Here is a 27,053-nt window from a genome sequence, read left to right on the forward strand (position 1 = left end):
AGGAGGGGCTGTAAAATGTGACAAAAGTATTTGGAAACATATTTTCTATTGAAATAAGTCTATATTCACTTTCAGTTCACCACAGGTACCCTCTAAGGAAACGTATGTTACTCAATAATACAAAAAAGAGTTAATTTTCACATTTGTGAAATTCATGTTGTAAAAATATTTTAAAAGTTTCAGAACATTTATTTCTTTAAGTATACATTTTATGTTGTTTTTAGCAATAATGAAATATGATAGTTTCAGGTCTGCAGATGCCCATTTCATTTATTTAAAAACATTACTTAAATTGATAGTGGAGTACTGTATATGATACAAATAGTTTAAAACAATTACAAAAACAGAATCACGTCCTTGTTTATTTTGACTTTTCTTCTTTAAAAAATATCTAAATAAGCTGCCTTAGGAGGCAGGATAAATCTCTTTTTAATTTGGTGACTCCTTATTTTTACTTTATCACATTTATTAGTTTAATAGAAGAAAAACAGCACATTGACAAAAACATACATTTTTCCTTCAGCAAAAGAAGCAAATGTCAGGGCTCGAATTACTGGGAGTGGGGTCGATCCCTTTAAAGTTTCTCCAACTAGTTGTATTAACAAATTTCATTTTTAACATTTTTAAGCCGCCAGGTATCACTTAAAAACAGAGAGTAACCTGTTAAAAACATGTTAATCGTATGACGGTATGTCCTGGCTTGTCTCTGCAGTTTTTCAGTACCAATCAATGATAATGAGAAAGTGTCTCTGCGCATTTTACACAGGCTAATCCTTATGCTTATATTAAGGAAGATTAAATAGTATTCCTTTCATAAGTAAGGAAGTGACAACATTTCATTTGATCAGAAAAGGAATACGATTTAATCTTATTACACATTGATCGATGTCTCAGCCTATACTGTTGACTCAAAAAAATAAACTCCAGCCAAGATCAGCAAATGAATTAGCCTTCGTAAAATGCGTAGTTAATTTAGATTGTCAGAAGACTCATGATTGGTACCGAAAAACAGAAGACAAGAAATTTCATCATGCAATTAACACGTTTTTAACTGGCTCCTTTCCATTTTAATGATGCCTGTCGGCTTACAGCATGTTAAAGGGGGAATTTGGAAATACAACTATTCAGAGAAACTTAAAGGGTTTGCCTACATGGATTACTATTACTAGACTTAATAACTACTTCAGAATGAAACTGCTGTTTTTGCAATCAGGGCAGCTTCTAAACAAAACTCAGAAAAGCTGATTAATGGGCTGCATGTTTTTCACACAGTCAAAACACAGGATATTTAACACCTATTAATAGTAATAGTTTAATAGTTGAAAGTGGCTGAAAAAAAAATCCTCGTATCTATTAAATCACGACACACTAATGATCCAAACAGAAACTGCAATAGAAAAAATATACAGAACAAATACCATGGCATCTTAAATGGTAAAATAGAATCTCAGAATTTGATATTATTGAATTGTTACTGTGTAATGTAATGACTACCCTTTTGTGTAGAAATGACATTACAAAGACAATAAGACCATTTATTCACAAAAAAGTTTTTGAAAGTAAAATATTCCACTCTGAATATCACCATGAGTATCTGCATTCACTTTCAATATGATATTAGATCAAACATTGCCAAAGTGAAAATAAAAAACAGAGATCTTCCACATAGCTTTTACATTGGAAGTTCACAATATTTCCATACTGACCCAGTTTAAGGACTTAAAAATCTGGTCACCTTACGTATCAGACAAAATGGTTTGTGAATTAATTATCAAGCAAACAATCTATCCTTCAATATCGCAGCTGTAGTATGATACTGAGTTAATTAGGCTCAAGAACAAAGGTTCACAAACACACACAAAAAGCAATGATTCTTCTATGATCATGATGTCCTGTCACAGAAAACCACTACAAATATGTTTAGTAATTTTGGGATATCATCATACTATAATTTTCTAGATTTAAGCCATACTTGTTCAAGATGTGGTAAGAATGGATGGTGATAGGCCAAGGCTGTAAACACATCATAACATACCAAAAGTGCACCAGTTTCCAGGGAATCATCATCCTAAATTAGATTAAATCAGAGAAATCTCCTGATCTTCATCAAGCAGCTTCTTGAAGGATCCCAGGGTTTCAGCTTCAACAACATTACTGGGGAGTTGGTTCCAGACCCTTACAATTCTCTGTGTAAAAAGTGCCTCCTATTTTCTGTTCTGAATGCCCCTTTATCTAATCTCCATTTGTGACCCCTGGTCCTTGTTTCTTTTTTCAGGTCAAAGTCCCCTGGGTCGACATTGTCTATACCTTTTAGGATTTTGAATGTTTGAATCAGATCGCCGCGTAGTCTTCTTTGTTCAAGACTGAATAGATTCAATTCTTTTAGCCTGTCTGCATACGACATGCCTTTTAAAACCAGGATAATTCTGGTTGCTCTTCTTTGCACTCTTTCTAGAGCAGCAATATCCTTTTTGTAACGAGGTGACCAGAACTGAACACAATATTCTAGGTGAAGTCTTACTAATGCATTGTAAAGTTTTAATCTCCCATATGCACATTTTTATTGCCTGTATGCAATACTTTACACTTTTCTCTATTAAATTTAATTTGCCATGTGTCTGCCCAGTTCTGGTCTAGCTCATTGATAAAGCTTTTGCTTATGGTCTCTGATCCCAGCATCAGATATTTTTTTTTTCTTTGAAGGATTTTTTTTTTTTTAAGGAATTCAAAAGGATTACTCATATAATATAGTAGTGATAGCCTTTTAATTAAGAATAATAACTTTAATAATAACTCTTATTAAAGTACATCGTTAAAAACTTGAACGGAACTGGTAGTATTTGCAGTTATTTGCACAAATTTAGCACAGCACAATAATTTGTTGAAATCTTAAGTGTGTAATTAAAAATACCAATTAATCATTCTCAGAGAGAGAGAGAGGGAAAAAAGCTAGGATAACAGTAGAATGCTTCTATAACATTAATTCAGTATGCTATGATCAAATAGGTAAAACTGGAACGTTTCTGTAATATTAACCATACAGAATCATTGTAAGCATCTATTTTAAAGCAATGCATGTTTAATAGTATGGTGCTTAAAATGCATTACTTCCAAACATTATAGCACAGCCCCTCCTTAATTCACATAACATGATACCCACTGGCATGCCAATTTAAGGTTTGTTGTAAATCCATGTTGTATTAAATTACTATACTACCTCTATTTTCATGGTATTGTTTTGTTTTACTATTTTCCAAGAAGTGCCTCCAGAGTTGTCTTTACGTAAACAGAATGACGTGCAAACACAGAGAACCAACCCTGGGTAAAATCTATTATCTATAACTCTGAGGTAATTAACTAGATTCTATAAAATAATGTTTTCAATATGTCACAGCTGTGATAATCAAATTACCAATCCTATTGCATGGCAAGGCAGAACAGGCTGCACTGTGTAGCTCTGCCAGCTGAACGGGACAGCAAGTAATTGAGTTACAGCCAAGCACTCCATCTAGGTCACAAGAGGTGACTGGTGCCATTCAGCTTCTCCATCACTGATGGCAGGAGGAGGACCCTGTTTGTGCCCCAACTGCTGATACAATGAAAGAAATGCTTTTTTTATTAAACAATCCATTTTTATCATCAACATCAGATCAACAGCAATATTATCAATTATAATATGAAATTGATCACAGGGGATCAATCAATCAATCAATCAATCAATATTTATTTTATATAGCACCTTTCATAGTGGACCACCATCACAAAGCACTTTACAAGATAGTGAGGAACAATGGATAATACATTAAATACAGGCATACTACATTAAATAAGGCTAGGATGTGAATTCTAAACATTGTGGATGCGTGTGTCATACAGAATCATACCAATAAAATGGAGTGAAAAACCTGAAATAGCAATTTAGACAGCAGCTAATAGCAGATATCAGGCTTAAAGAGTATTGAAAGCAAGAGAGAACAAGTGGGTCTTGAGAGTTGATGTGATCTTAGACTGCACCTTCGGCAATACCGATACTCTGATCAGTATTCCAAATCACTGAGACAGCTACTCGGACAGACGCACAATGAGAAGTCAAGGAAAAGGAATCCAGCAGTTTCCATACACATCTGGAACTTCACTGGAAAACGACTGCAAGGAAGCAGACTTTTCCAGAGTGGATCTCACAAAATACAATTGCTGAGGGAACGGGAATCTATAGCTTACCTAATCTGTGCCAGTTATATTGTATAGGGATATATAGGGTTTACATTACTTAAGTAGGGCTTATGTAAACACATTATACTGTAAATCATGTTACATAATAAACCCCCCGTTTTTCATTCCTCAATTTGAAATGCCCAATTCACCAGCTTCAGCCCACCTGGAGGGATCTAGATGCCTGAACATCAGCGAATGATCTCTTATTACAGCACAGCTTAACAGGGTATACATTTCTGATATGATACACATTCATTTGTTTGATTGTATAAACTGATAATACATGTACAAGGTTTATATTCAACAAATGTGAGATAACACTGGAAATATAGCAAAAGTTCCACAAGTCATCTGTGATATCCCAGTTCTTAATCATGTCTGTTACCAGTTATGGTTCATGAGCGTGGCAGCTAAAATTATGGCCTACAATGAAAACACCAGAAGGTGCCCAAGGCAGTCAGATTGTGTATAAATATGCACATTTTCAATTAGTGCACATGGTCTACAATGCTGTTATAGAATAGCCTCATTCACAGGTACAGTAGCTAACCTGAACCCTAACAGCCCAAACCACACTCTCATAATGAAATGCAGGCTGACGGCAGCCGCTGTAGAAACCACAGCTGAATATCCCAATTATGTGATGAGTGTGTAAAACATTTACGGCTGTCTATGTTTCATTCAAAGGGCTATTACAGCGTTCTGATTACATGTAATATAAAAAATACGAAACAAAAGCCTGAATACATTTTTTGTAAAGTAGAGAATACAATCTGAACAGTGTCCGGTTTCAACTGGTTCGGAATAGTGAGCATCTAGTGTAGTATAGGTGATATCACTAACCCTGCCTCTAACCTCCTAGTACATTAGAGTTATTGTAACATTATAAGATAATGGGGCTGATTGCTTAAAAAACTGTCCTTTTCCCAACATACCTCAAGGAGAACAAAGAAGAAATAGAATTTATATTTAAGAAACTAATTTTCCCCAAGTGGAAAAGCTGACAAATAATTGCAACAACAGTTCAAACATATGTTGCTCCAGTCCCAACTCGTTGGGATTAGTAAGAGTCAGCTGTACTTGATTTCCTCTCCCCCGTTCCCTAGGACCCCACCTGAGCCCACAGTTTCCCAGCATGGAATTCAATTAGTCAGGCGCAGGTGGGGTCATATTATTGTGTTACACAGGAAGCAAATGAAAATTACCTTCACCAGAGTCACAGTGACATTAGAATGAGGAGGCTGTTCAGTGCCAGCATTGAAGTTCAAAGCAAAGTAAGATTTAAAAAATAATTATACTAACTCAAAACTGAAGCTCCATATTTACCATAAAATGAGTAAGGGAAATGTAAACAACATCAATGACATATCTGAAGCTACTTACTCTCACGTTTTTTAAAGCTTTCGTTGCCCTTTCAAAACACAAATACGTAGGAATATTATTTCGGCGCTTCATTTTCATTCTCTCATCTCGGAGTCTGCTAGCACAGTCTGCTAGTAGTAGTGAAGCATGCATGACATGTTTATGTTAAAGCTGCCAAATGCATGGGCACTGCTGATAACACAACCTGTTAAATACAGGAAGGACACTTTAAAAAAAAAAAAAAAGGATGTATTCTCTGCTCTGAAAGGTGGAAGGTGGAATGATCTGGTGGGCCATGAACCTCAGTTTGCAGTCTGCCTGAAGTGGGTGTGCATCAAAACGTGATAGGCCCTCAAATCTATTCTAATGTAAATTACTGATTGATGAAATCAATTTGGTCTTTTAATGTACATTTGGTAGCCGCTTATCTATTTACTCCAGGCATTAGGATACATGTAAGGAAACTGGTAGGGATTAAACTATAACTGCAGGTTTACAGATTTAAATTGGGTTTCAATTTGTTATAATGGGTTTTAAAACATGTTTGAGAATCGTTATAATAATAAAACATAATTGTTATAAAGTTAAAAAAAATAACACATTACACACTAACATACCTAATTCTGCTAGTTAATGCCTCAAGGATAAATACCATTATGTTATCTACACCATAAAACCCCTTGGATTACAAATACTACAGCATGTCAGTCATTCCTATGTGGCGGTCCTATTGGATTTGTTGGCAACTGTAGGGATTCTCAATGATGTCACCAAGCTTGACTGACCCACTGTAGCCTGGGAAAAGTGGCCTTCTCCTAAAAGATGAGTCATATAAATTAGATGTTGAACTACTTTAAAAACCTTCTCAAAACTAAATTGGCGATGATGAATTAAAATAACGGCCACATACCTCAGGTTTAAGTATGTCAGCATATGCAAACTGACAATGGCATCTGGAATGACTTTAACACAGTTGTGATACAAATTTAATATCTCCAGTGAGACGAAATGGCACACTTCCACAGGAACTTCAGGCAAGCGGTTCTTGGACAGGTCTTTGAATAAAAGAGAGAGAGAAAAAGAAAAAAGTTACTCATCAGAACTACCAGTTATGCATTCATAATCCCACCAGTGCAGTCATATCAGTCCAATATCAAAACAGTTCCACTTATATGACAGAATCTGTGCCTGCTACAGTAGGTTTCCACTCTGTGTTTCAGTGGGTTTGTGATCTGGTAAGAGTTGGGTAAGGAAGAATAAAACTCCCATTCCCATAGCCTTGATAAGCTGATCCGTTTTATTATCACTGCTGGGATTGATTTGTTGAAAGTTCATTCTTTAAAACTGGAGCTGGAATTTTTTTTTTTCCCCCCACAGCAGTCAATATAATAAAAATTGACTTTTATCTATATATTAGTCCTACACCCCCTCCCCCTAAGTGGATAGAAACTCTCAATACAAATGCGTCTATTCACATCACAACTCTCTTTGGCCTGGTTGTAGATACAAATGTAAGACCTGCCCATGGCGGACACCAATATATTATCATCATTGCAAGCTCATTACCAGCTATTTTTAATGTGACTGACAAACTCTTCAAACTTTCCAAGGTTAACTCCTTGCAACAACTTGTCACTTATTTTGCTTCTCCACTGTCTTTCAATGTCTCTGAGATAATTAAAACTACTTACTGATTGGAGCCTTTTTAAGCAAGTCTAGAAAGATTAGATGGGAGGAATTGCACTTTTTTTGCACAATTATTGAATGCCAGCGCCTCTTTCTCCAATGGAATATTGCTATTATTGTGGCCCTTCACCAGACAACTTAACTGGTCCCAAAATCATAGTTATTCAGACTCAGATTTATGCGATATGTTTTTGTGAATCTTCGTGCTTACCCCCTGCCAGTGTATGAATTTGGTGAAAGGGTGAGGATGGTACAGTAGCCCAGTCATGCAAATTTTGTCCTGCAAAGGTGCCAACTGTTTCTGTTTTTTAAAAATCCTAAAATAAACTTAATACATTTGTTAAAATGTATTTTAGAATTTCTAAATGTAGCACCATCGAGTGTTGTATAGCCATTGATGTGACAGAGTTTTGCAATGCAGCAATAGGAACTGGGTTGTAAGACCACTAGAGCTAGACTATGGCTGGATTTGAATCAGTATTGACAATTCAATGAGCCGACCAGCCCCGTTATCTTGGCTATATCATTAATAGCATAGAAAATCATACACCCACTAGAAGAGAAAGACATACAAAAACTGCAAATGGTTTAGCAAGTCTAACTGAAACCACAGGAACCACTGTTGACAAATTGATTTGTAGTCTAGGTTAAATCAGCAGAGGCTGTTAAAAAGCACTCATCAATAAGTAAAACTGTCACGTTAAGGATATTCCTCACTGCGCAAGGTCCTTGAAACAGCACGCATTCATAGTCACGTTATCATTACAAACCAAAAAGGGAACCAACTAGTAATGCAGTTTCCTACAGGGCAAGCATTGTGTTGTTGCTTCTTTCTGGGACTTCAGCGCACAAACAAGAATCGTCTTCAGCCTGGCTGTTTCAGAGTGGCTACAGTATCTACAGTACAAAGCAGGAGTCCTACCCACCACTGGGCTTGGAATTCAAGTCTGTATTCACTGCTGCCCTGCCAATGCACACACCACTGAGTTTTTCATCATCAATATAACCTTGGTTGCATAGATTTGATACCAGCACTTTATCTCTGGTATTTACACATGAAATGACAGAAGGGCTGCAGTGAATTACAAGGCTATTTGCATGGAGGTGTCATTATAAATTCAAAAGAGCAAAAGAGAGTTAGATTAAGTCACCAGAACCCAGTGATGAAAACTATAAGCGACAATAAATCACTGCAGCCTAATGTGTTATTTTTTGAATCAGAATGACTTTTGAATGATGTGGGTTTTTAAATTTGGATTACATTTTAAAAAAAATCTGTTTTAGATACTGGTTTGTTTTCAAAAGGTTTATATCAAAGACAGCCTTCTTTCTTGTGTTTTGATTATTACAGTAATTCTTACAGTATAAGAAAATGCAATGGGTAAGTGGTGAGAACATCAAGGATCAAGGATGTACTTTTGATGTAAGACTGAGTATATTTCCATTGTTTCCATAAGAGCAATGCTCAATTATAGGGATAATCCATAACGTAGTTCAGTATAATTTAGTACTGCACGTTAATTAAAAGGTTCTTCATTGGTAACAATATGATCATCCAATCAAATTAATTTTACTTACTGTACAGCCAATGGTACCAATTAGCTTTCACTATACCCCCAAAAACTTGGAACACCTGTAGTGGCACATGCATACCACCAAGTGTCTCAGTGACTGCAATAAGAAAGACACACAAGTTAACAGCAATAAAAATATCTATGCAAATCTTTTTTGGGGATTGGATAGTTACAGTATAAAAAATATGTAAGTGTGCTGTTTCATTCTCCCATTGTTATGAAGCCATATATACATTTTCAATCGAAAAAGCAGTTCCGAAATTATGAGACTGGCAAGCTTTTACAGAAACAAACATCCACCAACAAAGAAAACCGTATGCAAGGGTGTGCAGCTCACACACATAATAATAATAATAATAATAATAATAATAAGCTGGATAAGACTCGCGATGACCTTTAGATTCTGGTTACCCTGCTGCAGTGCAGCTGTGTACTAATGTGATAAGGCACCACACCACAACTGTGTTTTTAGTTACTGGATCTTCTGTTAAAAAAAAAGCTAATGTTTGTTCTACAATAAATTGAATACGAAACTAGGGTGCCGATTGCACCACTACTACCTACCGTAGCAATTTGATTCTGCATTGTTATTAATTGCATTCACAACATTTGTTTCTATAGCCATAAACCAACACATGCCGTGGTTCAATCCTGTATCCTTGTGGTCAGGTGCAAAAGACAGAAGGGCTATTTAGGGTCTAAGTAATTGATTCAATTGATCTAAATACACCCACTGCTTACTGTAAATATTAAAAATAGTAACACAACAAGGCATTTTGCTAAAATACACCAGAGTCTCACACTCACTGTTAGGGATGTAGGTTTTTCACCATGCAAGTGATCCCTATCACAGTTTAACTTTATCAGATGTGAGATTTATTGAGCCTCTTTTCAACTTAGAATAAATACAAAAAATAAAAAAGTTTAAAAGGTGGCGCTACTTCCATTTGGACCCTAATGATTCAAACACACACGTATACTGAAATCAAAAACACTGTAGATTTCAGCTGTCAGCTAGGTGGTTTAAAAAAAATAAAAAAAATAATGAAGTAGCTTGTTTTGGTTTCCAAAATACACTACCAGTACTGCTAATTATTTCTAAAATTGGAATCAGTCCTTGATGGCATTCCTGAACTTGTCTTTTTTTCTAAATCTAATTATCATTCTTTAAATCATTTAGCCACCTCTGCATTGCTACATCGATGCCAAACTAAAGTCTGGGTTTATATGTTATACTGTAATTGGAAAGGAATGGAACACTGAAGCCATTACAGGACATTGTAATGCTCTGCTTAAAATGATTTGGATTTGACCTCAAACCAAGGGCATCTGTTTCCGCTGCCTAATGGTCAGCAAAAAGACTAGCAGTGGTCAGCTGAATTGTATTTATGCATTCACAACATTTAACACAGATGTAACTGTAATTCAACTCCAGCTTTATTTAACATTTTAAAATAGATTTGCTTTGCCAAGTTGAAACTTATGGGTACACATTCACTGTAATGAGAACTATTCAAGGAAGTTTAACTAGCTTTATTGAACCCTACAGATTTACATCACATCTAAATATGCTTTGAAACTTGATCTAGGAAATGTTTTGCCTAGGGTTGACATTACACATCCTGACTGTGGTCCCCCACCCAATGCATCTATAGAAATGTGAAATGTTTTTCTCCTTACAGTACAATCACCCCCTTTAATGCATATTGCAACAGAGCAGGCACTGGAAACTAATATTATATACACAGAACAGAGCTGCTGCAATGCAGTAACCTCAAACAGGACCATTCTCTTGTAAACTAATCGAGTTATTCATTACTCTAGTCAAACTACTACATAACTTAGCAGCTGGCTCAATACATTTGTAAAGACAGGATATAACAAGGAAACACTTACACTAAGAGTCTGGTATTCCTTTTGGAGTGGGGGGTTATAAAATAGAGAGTTCAAATAGTCAACCACTCCCCCTCGCTGCCTCACTAGCTTTGCCTTACTTTGTTGACTGCTTATTCTGAGTAGTTTTATGTATTGTTGCCTGTTATTCATGCCAGCAAAATCTATAATTCATGTGTTTCACTGTGCCTTTCACTGGTACTAGATTCCACTATTTGCTATATACACTTTCTAGCATTGGCATTGTTTTAAATCTTAGTTTTGGTCTCTTTTCCCATCAGTTGTAACTGGCAGAGAGTCTTGTACAGTAGCTTTCTGCTCTGTTGATAAAGTTCTGGGTTACTTCCTTTGTACTTTACTTTGGGGCACATCCTGTATGTAAGAAACTGTATAGATTACATGAGGTTCATGTTTACAACTAAGGAAATGACTCCTGGCATTACTCGCCAATAAATCACACGGCCAAATGAGGTCATTCACTATTCATTCAAACAAGAAACTAATTAGAATAAGATTAGTCATTGTAGAGTATTTCAAATGAGAGTACACACATTACAAGAATAGACATAGTATATTAATAACACATCACTGACACACTGTAAAACAATTAGAGAGGTCAGTACATCTGTTTGTTATTGTTAATCTTAAATGTTCTCGACAACACCAGTTACTTTACAGCTCATTTTTGGTGTTTGTGAACTTAAGATAAAAGTTACAATTATGCATGATCCTGAAGTCCACAATACAGCTCAATTGTGATTGTCACAGCCAACCCTGTTATTCAATCCAACTGTGCCAATTGTGTAGTCCTTTTGTGAGTCACTGAGTTAAAAACATTATTTATTGATTTTATCAACTCTTAAATTTATTAACTGTGCAGATCCAAAGGGGATTTCAAATTAGCCCTGTGGCTCTCAAACGGAAACCAATGGTGAAGGCTGCCAGGCAGCTGACAAACTGAAGTAGTTTCTAGCCATGATATGCAAATCAAACAATATCTGCTTGCCTCACTGGGTGATGTGTGTCATACAGTATATACGGTTGTGTGGACAGGCCACCTTGTGCAACAAGTTGAAGCCAATTAGGCACACAACAGAGTTATGTGAATTTAGTTAAAGCTTGGCACACTTAAGTGGTTATTAACTGACTAAGAGGGGAATTCTGTTTGCCACTGTAGGCAATCACTGCTGATGACCCAATGACCTGCATTAGAAGCCCTTCCCTTGTACTCCACAAACGTTACCAGCTTTAAAGGATTTTTTAAGCAAAGGCTGTTTGTCTAGCTCTTCCCCTCTGCTGGTTTATCTTCTTTAGACCTGATAATCTAAACGGCACCACACCGAGAACTTAAATTTGTTTCCTTTTGTGATCTGTGCAACTTTGCAAGTCCTTCTCTGAAGTTTACTACCGTGGGCACAAACGGTAGTAATTCAGTGTCCGATTCCCTTTTAAACTTAGTTGGGGGTCACATGAAAAAAATAAAAAATGAAGTTAAAAGACCACAGAGCGGCTGTGATGTCTCGCCCTCCTGTAGGTGAAGAACCAATTGGTGGTAGCGGGTGGCATTGCAATAATGTTGATAAATAAAGGGAGCAAACTGAAAACTACAGTACAACTACTAATACTGTTGTATTTCACTTGAATTTATATTCTTAGAACTGTGTTTGTACAGTTTTTTTTGTAGCGATACAAAAAAAAAAAAACCCTCAGAGTCACCCAACCTATTTCGGCTAAAAGAACTATATTAAAATGACCAGGAAGTTCTCAAATTACATAGTGGTAAAGCGTCCCGGCCAAGCCTTTGAACAGCGGACTCAGATCCAACAACTGCAGTTTTAGTGCTTTTATGCACACTTTTATTCACAAACACAAATAAATGAAACACAGCAACAAAACAAAACCCTAACTCCTTCTTCGGAGTGCTATCTAAACTTTTCACAAGTCCTAGCTAAGAACGACTAACTAGTTACATAAACAAGTTACACACAGTACACAATATTCACAGTACCTTTCTCAGGGTGCTCCAAGCAGGTGTATGTGTTACGATGGCACCATTTATCCTTCTGACTAAGTCTTACTGTCGTGTTAAGCTTAGAATTAAGAATTTCCTTGTTCTCTTTATATAGAGACAGCAGTGTGCATATTTTGTGATCTGTAAAGTTTTTTTTCTTAACATTTTTGCTTATAGAATGCAAAAGCCAACATGTGAAACTATGGCAATTTCCGTTCCCTGCTGCACCTCGGTCACAACGTGGTCGTTACTACGCCAGAGATGACTTTGCTTTGGTGCACTTGGCGTGAAATTTACTATTAAGTCGGGCTTAAGTTGGAAGTACTAACGACGGCGTAATCAAAATATAACTGAGTGTACTCCCACATACAGCAGCTTCATGTTGCACTCCTACACAAAACAAGTCATTTGAAGACAACAGCCACGCCCTGGAACTGCTAAAGGGGCAAAGATCACATTTAGTCAATTAATTCTGCAGAGTATGCAGCTACTCAAATACAATTCCCTGTAAAAACTTTTAAAAAAACAATATTTACAATATCTTACTTAATTCCTCAAAGCTAATGTGAGTCACCCAGGCACTTGGTTGCATGTCGTTTCAACTCCTGCAATGAGATTTTTGCTGGCAGTGGATTAAGTTATTTTGTCTGTATTTTAATCCGTTTCTGTACTTTTGTTGACAATGGTTCCCTATTATACAGTGTACAGCTTAGAGCCTTTAGCGATCCCTATTAATTATTTATCAACTTGGCTCATTTACCAGTCTGGTGCTCTTTGTCAGTGTAACAGGTAAGGTGATCCGAGTAGGACATGATTACCCATCTTGACCTGTCAGTGCATAATTCAAGAGATACTGTAAGCAGGTACTGTACCAGAACTAGACCAGGGGTAGGCAACTATGGCTCACTCAATTCCAGAGCAGTGCTTTGTTCAAACAACTTCCTTTTTTTATTTCATTGACCCTGCTGAAAATAAAGAAGGAAGTAGTTGGAACAAAGTCCAGTAACAGTCATAATGCCTGTTAAAAACATAATTCACCACAGTGATTTGCATAATAACTTTAGCTGATAGCAAAGACCAGCGTAGTGCTTCATGTGGGTCCCCAGCTATGTACTAGTTCTGTTTGTTAGTGACACCTTGGGGTGTACTTGTACTGTGATTCCTCCATGAAGCCTTGTTAATTTCTGTAGTTATTTATTGTTGTTGCTGCTGTTAGTGAACTAAGTGCTGGTGTAAGATAAGGGACTGCAGGAACTGGATGCAGAATCTGTGTCTCTGCAGGACCTGGCTTGGTTCCCATATAACCTGCTCTACCTGCAAGCTTCACAGTGTGATTAAAGTATTACAGAAGACAATTTAGCCAATTCTAAATCACACTATGCCTTATGCCTGTGGTTTTCTTATTTTAATTATAAATCACTAGGCCACTCTCAACCAATCAGAGCATCTGTTTCCAGGACAAAGCACTACATCTTATTTTGCCATAGGTTTCATCCAGAACATTGTTCTACAGTACATTGAACTATTTACAAAATTGTATTTCCTTTTTTTTTAGGGAAAGGTTATTTATAACAAGGTACTGTATGTACTGAACACTGGCCTGGTTGTGATATAAATACCTCTCGCTCACAGAAACTGTTTCCCAACCAATGTGCTCACTAGATGACAGTAAAATGCTGTGTAAGAGATATGGCCAACCTCACAGTCTTACAGAGAAGATAAGCATTGTAACATTCTTTTTAAGTGGTAATGACCAATGGTACAGCTGCATCTTGTATCGCTATATTTTGTAAATATATTTAGGAATGTCTTTATAATCCACACATTTTACTGATTATATCAACTTAATAAAGTTCAATTAGTTCTGTTGAAGGGGTAAAAAAGATGGTTTTAAAACTATACTTTGCCAAAGATATACCTTATAGTTGTTGTTTTTTTTAGCTGTGCGAGCACAAGAGCTGTAGTTGTATGTATGGTACAGCTGTACAGTATTTTGTTTTAATATACTTTTGTAATTAAGTTTAGAATCTTATTTTCCTCATTTTTTTTCTTTATATTAATATAATAAAGGTCAAGGATGACCAATATGGTAGAATTTTGTGTTTGTGAGTGTGCGAGTTAAGTGTATGTCCATTTGCTTCAAATCGCCAGAAATTCGGGCATAAACTTTCTAATTTCTGACACACGATTATTATTCCTGCCCACAAAGAAACTAGAGACTGCACTTCCTCAGCGTCCCAAGGCTATACTTTTCTCTCATCACATGGCCGGTGAGCTTTTCTGGCTAAGGCATATTGGCCAGTTCATAAGGAGTCTTAACTGTGCCCGTCAACCATTTAGACAGATGCTGCTTAGACAGAGCCTGTCCCTGGGACTTAGCCCCGTAACAAACAAGGAATTGTTCTGACTGCCTCCAGCTTTTAGTCCTGTCAACATAATAAGCTAATGCCCGCACTGGGTAAAGCGTATGGAGCTGGCATGCTCTGTCAGATTGGAAAGGAGGGGGATAGAAAGCCTCCAATTCCACCAAATGGTTAACATGAAAAGCAGAAATTGTCTTCAGCAAAAACGCCGGGTTAGTACGAAGGGTAACCTTCGTTCTGGCCTCTGAAAAAAATAGACAGGCTTTCGATACTGAGAATGCTTGCATTTCACTCACCCGCTTAGCGGAGGTGATAGCAAGCAAGCAAGCTGCCTTGAAAGACAAAGCTGAGTGCATGGGCTCAAAACAGAGGTTTCATCAGCACATTAAGCACTAAATTCAACCACCAATGAGGAACTACATCCTTCACCGGTGGCCTAAGCTGCCGGGTGCCTTTCAAAAATTGCCCCGCCAGGAAATGAGCTCCTGAGGAGACTGAATCTATTTTTACATGGCACACCGAAATGGCTGCCAAATAGACCTTTAGAGTAGACGGGGATTTCCCCTCATCAAAAAGGTCCTGTAAGAGTTGCAGTATAACTGCCATGGGGCATGTTGTGGGCTCGAACCCACGGAACAAGCACCAAGCCTGAAACACGCCCCACTTGTACCCATATTGGTAACAGGTGGAGGCTGCCCTGGCATTGTGCAGGGCGTCAATCACCCTGTTCGATAACCCCAGACGGCTCAAATGCAGCCATTCAGGGGCCAGACCCAGAGCCGTAGGCTCGATGGGTTGGGGTGCCACAAAGTGTCCTGCGCCTGACTGAGCAGGTCGCGGCACATCGGTAGTTCTCACAGCTGGTCGCTCAGGAACTGCCTCAGGGAGGAGAACCAAACTCTCGTGGGCCAGTATAGGGCTATTAAGAGCACCCTGGCCTGGTCCTACCTGACCTTCTCCAGACATAAATGCTGTCTCGTCCATTTCAAACTCCGCCCCAACCCTAGTTGGACGCGTCTGTGGAGACCACCTCCTTCTTAGCGACGCTGCCCAGCGCCACGCCATGTCAGATTGAGGATCGGTCTGAGGCCACCATCCCTTTTTGGCACCAGAAAATACCTGGAAAAGAACCCCCCGCACTTGTTGGAGGGGTCTACTATGCAAATGGACCACTGAACCACATGAGTGGCGACTTGTGGGTCCGTGACAATTGTTATTGTCACGCCCTGGAAGGGAGGAGGGCCGTGTTGGAACTGGAGCAAGTAACCAGTTTGAACAGTAGTGAGCACCCTGGGTTCTATGGTGCTGCTTCTCTTGAGGCACATCCTGCGCCTGTTGCCTAGGCACAGGGCAATTGAATGTACACCTGCCTACGCGAAAAGCAGGTGCGGGCTGCCACTGTACTGTAGGCTGCAAAACTGCAGTAGCCCGCTATATCGTGGGCATAAGCTCTTCTGACTCCTTCTACTGTGATGCCTACCCTCCCTTGACACAGAGCCACGGGAGGGGGGTCCAGTCTCACAGACCGAGCGTGGCGATGCCGAGCGCTGAGCAGGCGTATAGGCCGTGGCAGGACTTTACCAGCACCTGGCTCAAATACAAGAAAAGCTAGAAATAAATAATTGTTACTTCAGCAATTCAGTATTATTAATTTAGCATTTAAAAGTAAAGCTAAAACATGTGAAAGAAAGGCAATGAGAAAGGTGATAATTTAATATCAGCGCACTCTCAAGTAATCAAGAGTCAGTTGAAAAGGAAAATAGGGGGGGGGAGTTTTCTAACTAAAGCCTTGGCCTGGGATCAGGCAACCCCCCCTCATATCATTACAGTGTGCCAGTGCAGAGAATGGCGAAGGATTTCAAGGTTTAAATAATGTAATGATTATCGTTGGAGGTATAGATTAACCCTGCTGACAATAGTACGTATTACATACAGTAGAATTAAGTTATATAGGATATATGCAATACAATTGTCACACCAAATCGGATTCAGTCTTTGCTTTACAGCAGTAATGCTGCTACAGTACCTTTTATAGTTAACTTACACAAAGCAGATATATCAATAAGTCCACACAAAATAAATACCTTTCTTCCACAGAATGCTGACTTATTTTTAACAACACACAGACAGCATACAATTGTATTTTTACACTGGCCGCAGACAAAAAAAAAAAAAAAATCAACATTTTGGCAAAAATATATTAAATTCTACTGTGTGGGAATAAGAGAATCAAGTATTGTTGTCCACAGTAAGGAACCCCCACCCCCCAGGCAAGCAGGCCACAGACTAAAATCTACTGTACTATAGAAACAACACTAAAACTTCAGTCCTTATGCCTTTGCAATGTGCAGACACTAGCTGTGTTGCACAGTTCATATTTATACAACCAAGAGTGGCAGCCAATAGGGAAGAGATCTATTTTTGGTTTCCAGTAATATAGTTGATATAAAAAAAAACAGCAACTAAAAAAAAAAATGCTTGCTATGAGAAAATCGCGAAATTCTTAGACAATAATGGCCTGGCTAATAATAGTATGGTTCAAATACTAAGTAAAGGTTATTTAAAAGAAAAAGTGTCATGACTGAGAGTTCAAATAATACAGTACAGCAGTTTTTCTCTGGAAAAATAAACTTAACATGCCTCCAAGAAAAAGGAAACAGAGAAGGAAAAAAAGAGCAAGATACAAGAGAAAGAAAAAGAAAGAGAAAAATAAAAATAAAGAATGAAAGCCTGTGGCTTTTCTAAAGCCCTGTTCAGTGAGTAAGTCTATAAATAGCTTGCTGACTCAGTACAGTGTAGGCCCTACTCCTCAGTGATTTTTTTTTTATAAATCAGGCCTACAGCTCATTTTCTCAGTCTCATGGCATGAACATTTGTTTTGAATTTTTATTTTATATTAATGCTGTAAACAATTCAAAAACTGCAATGAAGAATGCTATTGCTGTGTGGAATTTCATATTAACTGTATTTATTACAATTGAATACAGATGTTCCTGCTAAAAAAACAAATCATGCGATAAACTGCAGCCCTATTGAAAGGTGCTGGGAAAAACTCCTTAGCAACTGCAAAAAGGCCCGGTTTGGGTTATTACAGTAAGGATGCAAAACAATTCCTCTTATAACGGAGTTATGAGCTACGTCATGAGCTGTCTAAATATACGTATGGTAAGCATCAGAGAAGTAACTCTGAATTCAGGCTTGTAGTTCCTTCTCTTGTGCTTCAGAACATTCTGTGCAGAGCGTTCTGCTTAAAACTACACGCATGGCTGTTAAAAAAACACATTTATTTTCAGGTGGAGAAAATGCATCGCAATAATCCAAGCACTGATTTAACTATTTGAATATTCATTTTTAATTTTAAACATGTGCTGGCTATTATCTTCACGTAACTGCTGACTTTGGCCTTCAGAGGTTTTTCATTGGTTATTTTGCTCTTCTCGCTTAGAATCTTCACGTACAGCATCCTCTTCCAGTTCTTTGGTCACAGGCAAAATGGCCACTGTCTCTACTGTCACATACTGTAGATGGGTGGATAAGGTTCAAATGACTAGAGTAAGGAGCGGAAGGGGCTCCCGAGTGGCGCATCCTGTATAGGCACTCCGTTTAGGGATTAGGTCAGCCAGGGTGTTCTCTGCTCACCGCACACCAGCGACCCCTGTAGACTGGCCGGGCACGTGCGGGCTTGCCTGTAAGCTGCCCAGAGCTGCGTTGTCCTCCGACGCTGTAGCTCTGGGTTGGCTGCCTGCAGAGTGAAAAGAAGAGGTCAGCTGACGGCACACGCTTCCCCGCGCCAGAGTCAGCGTAGGGGTGGTAGCGGTGAGCTTAGCCTAAAATACAATTGGACATTTCAAATTGGGAGGAAAAAATGAGATAAAATCAATTGCCGATTACTAAAATTAAAAAAAAAAAAAAGATTAAGTAGCGGGGTTCTGTTAAATGTACTGTTATACGTTCCCACGTGTTGCTACAACTGTTTAAATAACGTACCTGTAATTTTTCTTTTCATTGTTAACATCCTGACAACTTTTTACACTTATAACTTTAAAGTCTGTTTCAAAGCTCTTTTCAAAATGTCCGCATAGCTACTTCAAACTAGAACTCTGCTACACGGAGGGTAATATGGGTAACTGTGAATAAAAAAGGGCAAACACTGTCGATCTGGTGTATTTGACGTATAATTATATTAGAACATTTATTCTGTCTCATGTGTTTTAATATATAAATGTTGTAAAAACATATAGAAATATCAAGAAACGAGTGGATATAAGCAGATATTTCATGAAGTAAATGTATCAGGTACGTGTTTTTTCCTTATTACTGATAATAATGGAATGAATAACTTATTTTATTTATAAACACTTATTTTGAGAAAGGAAATCGCAAGTAGTGTCCATTATTGCTAATAAAAGACCCTGAGAATAAATGTGTATTATGTCATTGCAATCACTCAATAAAAGACCCTGAGAATAAATGTGTATTATGTCATTGCAATCACTCAGGTGAAACAATGTCTTGTAATTTGCCCAAACATCAATATTTTTCAAAACTTTCAGGAAGTATTGTAAGGTCCCTCGGGTCATAGAATAACATGTTTTTATACAAGTTTGTATGGTTTCTGAAGTACTTTATAATGTTCCCCAGAGTGTTCTGAAAAAAGGACACCATTTCCAAGATGCTACTGTAAAAAATAGATTATAGTGAATTTTTATAGGAAGAGAGTCAACTGAAGCCAAAAAACACCTCGTCCTGGGGGAGCATCCCACTGAAAAATGCTTGGTCATGAAAGGGTTAAACAGTTTTAGAGACTGCAATGTATTTTTTTTTAATTCTTTAGTTGCTTTTGTACATTTTCATTTGTAAGTGAACTGTGACATTCTTATTGAGCCTATATTTAGCAATTTTGAATACTGACTGTATACTGTTAATTCTGGAAACTTTATTTATATGGTGAATTTTACATACTGCTACCATACGTACTGGATTTAAAAGTATGTACTGTATTACAGTCCATGTGTCATCTATTTTGGCAAGTGATATTTTCAGAATCATATCGTTCTGAATTAAAATACTTCTTCCGTTGAAAATATAGTACTGTACCAACAAAACCAACTACAGTACATCTAAATGGAAGCCTACTTATTTTAAAACACAATCCTGTAAAGCGGACCAGGGTTGGAATGGGCCAAAATGAAATTATCAGATATGCGTCACACGCGTTTAACCATCACTGAAGTAAAAATGTTATAGGGTCAGGTATGTGAGTGCTGATTGTATACCATTTTAAACTTCAGTGGGTTTGCACTATTTACCTACTTACATGACACATGGTTCTAGACAGCAGTGCACCAGATGTACTATTATTTATTTTACAGTGTGGCACCAGGTTAATAAATGGCAGTCACAGGTTTTGTAAATCTGTCTCACATGTGCAATGGGGAAATTAGTTTTAGGTTGCATGTACAGTAGGTCACACCCCCATAGCATGTTGAGTTCCCAATAAATTACAAAACAAGTGCCATCTTCCATATCAAGTTCACATATCCCACCATGTTAGAGATTACAGGATACATTTCTAAGTTTAAAGCAATGGTCTTCCAATATTGGGAGGTAGAGTTTCTTACCTCCACACTGAATTGAATGTAGTTTAGAGACTGCATACAGTAACTAATAGGAATGCTCAAAAAGGAGATCATTTTTACCTAAGATAATGTTTTTGTTTAAGGATTTCACAAAAAAAAGTACATTTCTAATGAATTGGTGTCATTAATTACTAATCTATTATAAAATGCATTAACAAAAACAGGACTTGCACGAGACACACGGCACTCGCATGCAAGAGCTGATTTTGGGAGCAGGGTGTGGGAGGAACCCACAAATAAGTAAGAGGAATAAAAACATTTGAAGAGGAATTTAAATTGACCTCTTCGCAAGCCACGGCCCATCTGGAGCAAGACTCATTACATGTTTTTCTTTATACTTAGTATTCCAAAATGTGGGTTTCAGACGCCGCAAAGATTTGGGCCTGGAACACAGTCACCTATAAGAAAAAAAGGAAACTGGACAATAAAATAATTGCATGCATGAAACCCTGAGTAACACTTCTAAAATACATTGCAATGAAGTAAAAATACTGTAGCGATCTCGGTTAATGCAGGCAGGTGCATCACACAGGGCGAGGCAATCCACACACAGGTGGATGGCGGGCGTGAACCCGGGACCTCTCGCACTAAAGCATAGCGCCGATACCGCTGTACAAAAGAGCCGCCTCCTTTACAGGGAGCGTATATCGGGCTTATGTCTCCAGGTGTGATTACGTCACCTACCAGCCCTGCTGCTGCCTTCCCCAGTGCACGCTACAATATAAACCACTGTAACAGGGTACCAGTGTCCCACTAGGATCAAGAATCAATATTGGCACAAAGGTGACACAGCTTTTACCAAAACAGAGATTCAACTCTGCATGTGAACTGTAATGAGTTTCTTTAATTGGCTCAAACTGACGTGAAAGCCAGTCTCTGTATACCAATAAGGAAACAGCTGGAAAACTGGTTTTTAATAGTGTCTCTTAACCACTGAGCCGCAGCATAGGAACACATTCAGCAAAACACAGACTAAAGGGTACATGTGATGTTTTCTTATCTTCCTGTAAATAATACCGAAGCCTACAAAGTTCTGGGGATGTCACAGTCTTTTATTTTTTTTATAGCTGGGATCCGACATTCTGTGTAACAGAAAATCCCCAAACATTTTCAAAAATGATTAAAACCCTGACCTTGAGCCAGGTTTAAAGAGATACGGCCTCTTCTGTGCACATCTTAACCTCGTCCCCTCTGCAAAATGTGCTGTTTAAACAAATGGCCTCCAGCTGCTTGCACTGCATTGTACCTGCACTGTCACTAAATAAATAATGACTCTAAAACAAAACCATTCTGAGTGGAAACAAAAAAGGCAAAAGTGCACACTCTAATCATATATTAACAGGGTTTCTCTGCCAAATGAAAATCACCCCAGAAAGACACATCAAGACAGTAATTGCAGTAACATATCTCTATACAGTATTAGTTGACTACTGGCACCAGCTACTCGACTAGCAAAATCATCTAGTTGTTGTAGGCTTCTAAATTAAATAGTTGACATGCTCAGTCCATGGTGCTAGACGGCTGTTCAAACTAGCCCCACCCCTCAGATATTATTCATGAGCTACTATACTTTTGAGCTAATGGGAAGTAGGCAGACTAGAATTCACATCTTCAGCATACTGCACTACAACCCCCAATTAACAATGGCCCAGCATTCTCTCACAGCAGGGGGGTGTTCCATACAGCACTGCTGTTACGTCCTCATTATTATACAGGGCACAGTTATGCAGTCTAAAAAAAGAAACAAAAATATGAAAAATGACAAATACAGCAAATCAGTGGCGCTCAAAGTGTCAAAACTTCTGTTTATTATAGCCAGAACAAGAAGATGAAGAATCATCTAACAGACTCTATGCTGTGACAGAAAACTGACAGCTAAAACCAACAAAAGTAGCAAAAACAAAGAATCTGATTCTTTACATAGATGTGTTTATAACACAAGAGCAGTAAAAAAAAAAGCTTTCTCTAGATTCATTAAAAAAAATGCGGATTGTTGGATGTGCCATCAAAAACGATACTGTATCTTCAAATTTCATTTTTTTTTTATACTGTCATTTTTCCTTCAAAACCATTCATACTGCGTGTTATACATCTTAATGAAGAAAGGAAACAACTTGTCAAAAGTTTTGCTTTAGTCCAATGATTTTGTGTCCAGCTTTGTTATAGGGCATTCTGATTCTAGGCACTACTGTTGTTTTTACAACATTTAAGATTTCCATGACAGCAGTTTTATTTTAAATGTTTTGTTAAACCATGCTTAATTGTTGCTCCAATTCATTTATTAAAGTTGGAATGTATTTTGGAAAGACATTAAACATTCCTTGTCACAAGACACACTGTTCTTTCTCTAAATCATAACTAGCTGGTGATGCACTGTTCTGCCACATTACATTTTAATAACTGTCTTTAAAACCTAAAAACCTAAACCTATTAATTACTATTTCTTGGCTGATAAGCTAAATGTTTTCCCCCCCAAATCTTGTCAAAAGGTTTTGCTTTAGTTCAAGGATTTGTAAATTCAACACAATGACTTAGGTTTTTATTTTGCTTTTATGATGGTATTTTATTTGTAGATAGTATACCACCTCTCCTATACTTATGTGAGGTCAGGCCTGTCTGTGAGACACTGTAAATTTAAAAAACTCTGAAAGTCAATTCAGTGTCCACAAAGCAACATCATATTTCTTCATCTTCCAAGACCCACTCCTTTCCATATTTCTCTCCAACACAGAGCCAGGAAGCGTCACCACCCCCAGTTCATTGTCTGGAAACACGACAACACAAAACATTTCCTTTCTTCACTGAACCAAACCTCAAGCAGGGCAGCCGCAGGAGTCCGTGTAAGAGCTGCTTTCCTGTGGCTCTTTTTGTATTTTCAAACAGGCTGCCTTGGTTGGAACACAGTGTTCCCCTCATTAGAAAAATCATGAATTGTTTCACTATTTAACAGAGTACTCCCCTATCTCGGCCCGTGTTTAAAACCAGCCATTCATTTTAGAGAGCTGCAAGTCATTTCCACAAAAGAAACAAGCGAGTTGACAGCTGCACTAACTTTGCCAGCAATAAGAAAACATCGCTTTTGATTCACAAAAATCTGAAAGCCACATGAATCTAAGCGAATCTTAACTAGCACTGGAACCCCAGCTGTGTTCTTCAATAGTGCTGCCCCAGTTTTATCCTGGTTTTATTTCAATTAGCCATGAGAGCACAAAGGTTTCATAGAACTGTTGAACTGCTTTTATCTGTAAAGCAGACATGATGTTGCCAAGACTCTATTTTCATAAGCAATCCAAATAATTTAAGAGTGCGTACAGAGGATAAAGGTCGACAGTTACAAGGAGACAACTTTATTTAAAATAACAGGCTCTGGAATATGTCCCAAATCTGTAGCGGAAAGCTTGAGAGGTGCATGCACCTATCCAGATCTGGAGACTGGAGAACTATGCTACAGGGCTCTCCAAAACTGTTCCTATTGAGGGTCCAGGACTCCCAACTAAAAAAAACTGAAGGTCCCAGAGGAAATTTTGGGGGTCCCAATAAAAGTACAAAGTGTTAATGTTATGGTACACAATTCTATTTTTTTCTTCATTTATTAATGTTTTGACAATTTTATAACAAGAAACAAACACTAAAAGACACAAACAGAAAATGTTTTTTGTCTAAGATAACAAAGAACAAAAAAGCACTGCAACAGAATCCACAAATGCAAAATTCCATATCAAAAGGACAACCAACCATTCTACTCAACCAGGCATCCCCCACTGCTTTTATATTAAAGGGGACCAAATGCTCACTCCAGACATTTAGAACCTACCAGGTTTTTAAATTCATAAATCAATTAATTTGTTGGTCTCACTTAAGAGGCTGCCTATATTTTTCCCTGAACTAACTAAATTCAATATTGCAAACTATGGGATGCAGACCTGCTTTCGTTACATTTCTTAAAATTGCATCAGGGGGGCTCCCGAGTGGCGCATCCAGTAAAGACGCTCTACGAGGACTGCAGGATGCGCCCTATAACCCGGAGATCGCAGGTTCAAATCCTGGCTATATTATTGCCAACTGTGACTGGGGGTTCCTAGGGGGCGGCGCACAATTGGCCGAGCACCGCCCTGGTAGGGAGGGCTGAGGTCGGCAGGGCAATCCACGGTTCACTGCGCACCAGAGACCCATGTGGCTGATAGGACGCCTGCGGGTCTACAGTGGAGACATTCAGATCTGTGTTGTCCTCTGGCATTATAGGTCTGGTGGCTTTGCTGTGGATACACAGTGCGAAAAATGACGGATTGGCAGGAACATGTTTCAGCGGACATGTGTTTCAGGCTCCGTTTCCCCGAGTCACCGGCAGGTTACAGCGGTGAACCGGGATAAAAAATAATAATTGGGCATTCCAAATTGGGGAGAAAACCAGGGTAAAAACCATTGGCGACAACTCAAATTCGTGCTGTAGAGGATTACAAATTCAACAATGTTATGTCTGATGCAGCGTTTTATAAAAAAAACGCTAGTAAAAGTTTAACATTAGATTAATACTTTTAACTTGGTGTTCACACGTACAGGTTAATGTAGCATCTACTACTGTGCTTTATTCAATAACATTGTAAGAGAAATGTATAGTTTATTTTCAGGTTTCTAAATTAGAAAACTAAATCCCCCGCTAGGTGCTAAAATAAACACGTACCTCAGATCCTATGACTTGTAACACAGGAAGTGAATGAGAAAAGCAGCTTCCATCTAACTCAAAGCATGATGGCAGGATAACATTGATGACATAAAAACAAAGCAACGTAAAGGAAACAAAATGATGCACAGCAACAAAAAATAAATTGTAAGAAAACACCAGCTTCACACTCACATTTGTTTGAAATGCTTTTGCTTTACGAATAGTGGAAAACTTGGGAGCTGGGCCTCTAATACATTAACCACCCTGGGCGAGGCAAACAATCCGAATTTTATGAATTTCATAGGCAACAAACCAGTTATAAGAAAGAGACCAAGCCGAGTAAGATTATAGGTTTTATAGTCTGCAATTCAGTAGACAAAGGAACTGTGTGAAAGTCATGAAACAATTTTACACAGTTAGAAATAGGGATCTCAGAAATTCTACTTTGTATTAAAAAGCTTTATAAATGGGGTTATTCATGCTTTTAGTTTCTGGTTCCTCTTGAACAAATGTATTCTGGGGATTCACAGCAATTGAAAAGCCAGTTAAAACATCATGGAACTCACACATGTTATTTTTTACTAAGTGACTCAAACTTAACAAAAATCTTTGCTGTTCCCTATGAATTGTATAGTATGAATTACCCTAATAGAAGTTTATCATAGTAGCAGCATAGCAAAGTGTAATATACATAGGTAAGCATTATAAAATCCAGAGAGGTATGATAATGCATATTAAAAAGCATGGTAAACGTGTAGTATATTTATGGGAAAAGCACAGGTACTTCAGCATTCAATCACCTTACTCTAACATACTGTACAGTACATCTCCCATTTTAGGACAGGAGAACATTCTGTGTTAGAGAACAAATACCTTGAGAGTGCTTATGATACCCTAAATGATTCAGGTTAATAAAAGACTGGAGCAAATGCCCCAATTATAGTATGTATCCATATTACTAATTAATTTTTATCATAAGTGTTATTCTCCAGTCCCTAACTCACAGGTAACAAATCATGTGCCACTGGATTGGGTTGGCACTGTGCAATGTGTATGAGCTACAGAAACTGCAGCATGCTGGTGAGCTCAATTAAGAGTGTATCTTTCTTTACATGATATAGCATATCGTAATAGAGGTACGTATCTTTGGTACAAGACCAAAAGCACAACATTGCTCATTGCAGTTCACCAAATGGTTCTTGAATGAATAAGTGTTTTATTAGTATAGTTGTCATGGATACATACTATTCTCTCATTTCATTCTTGTTTTTTAACTCAGTCATTAAATTGCCATTTGTTTTTATTATGCACCACACAAGTAGCCAATCAGGCCCACGATACCTGCATATCGCAGTACGCATCGTATCGTGACAGTGGATCGTCACGCCCCTAAAGCCCAGCATACACGAGGAAACATGTTTCCTTGACAATTTTTGAAGAAACATTATCAGGAAACATTGTCGGGAAACTTTTTCAAGCAGCACATGGTCATTCCTGCCGCACACCTCAATATGGATGGAAGCCTTACTGCACGAGTGGTGCTGCACTTATAATTGCCTTAACACTTCGCAGAAGGTGCGGCTGTTTCAAAAGAAAAGACAGGTTTTATTAACCAAACGTAAACTAACAGCACTGGACTCATCAGCC

General features: G+C 38.0%; 1 protein-coding gene across 4 annotated transcripts in view; it reads right to left on the bottom strand.

The window, feature by feature from the left end:
• Nucleotides 1-27,053, bottom strand: part of LOC117405914 (leucine-rich repeat and calponin homology domain-containing protein 1-like) — a 73,520-nt gene that overhangs the window by 35,486 nt on the left and 10,981 nt on the right. For all 4 annotated transcript variants that reach the window (XM_034009427.3, XM_034009426.3, XM_034009428.3 and 1 more), the window contains one exon: nucleotides 6,488-6,632. In XM_034009427.3, coding sequence (XP_033865318.3) covers nucleotides 6,488-6,632 — 145 coding nt within the window. The remainder of the gene's footprint in view (nucleotides 1-6,487; nucleotides 6,633-27,053) is intronic.

This window comes from Acipenser ruthenus, chromosome 9 (genome assembly GCF_902713425.1).
Source record: "Acipenser ruthenus chromosome 9, fAciRut3.2 maternal haplotype, whole genome shotgun sequence".
NCBI lineage: Eukaryota > Metazoa > Chordata > Actinopteri > Acipenseriformes > Acipenseridae > Acipenser > Acipenser ruthenus.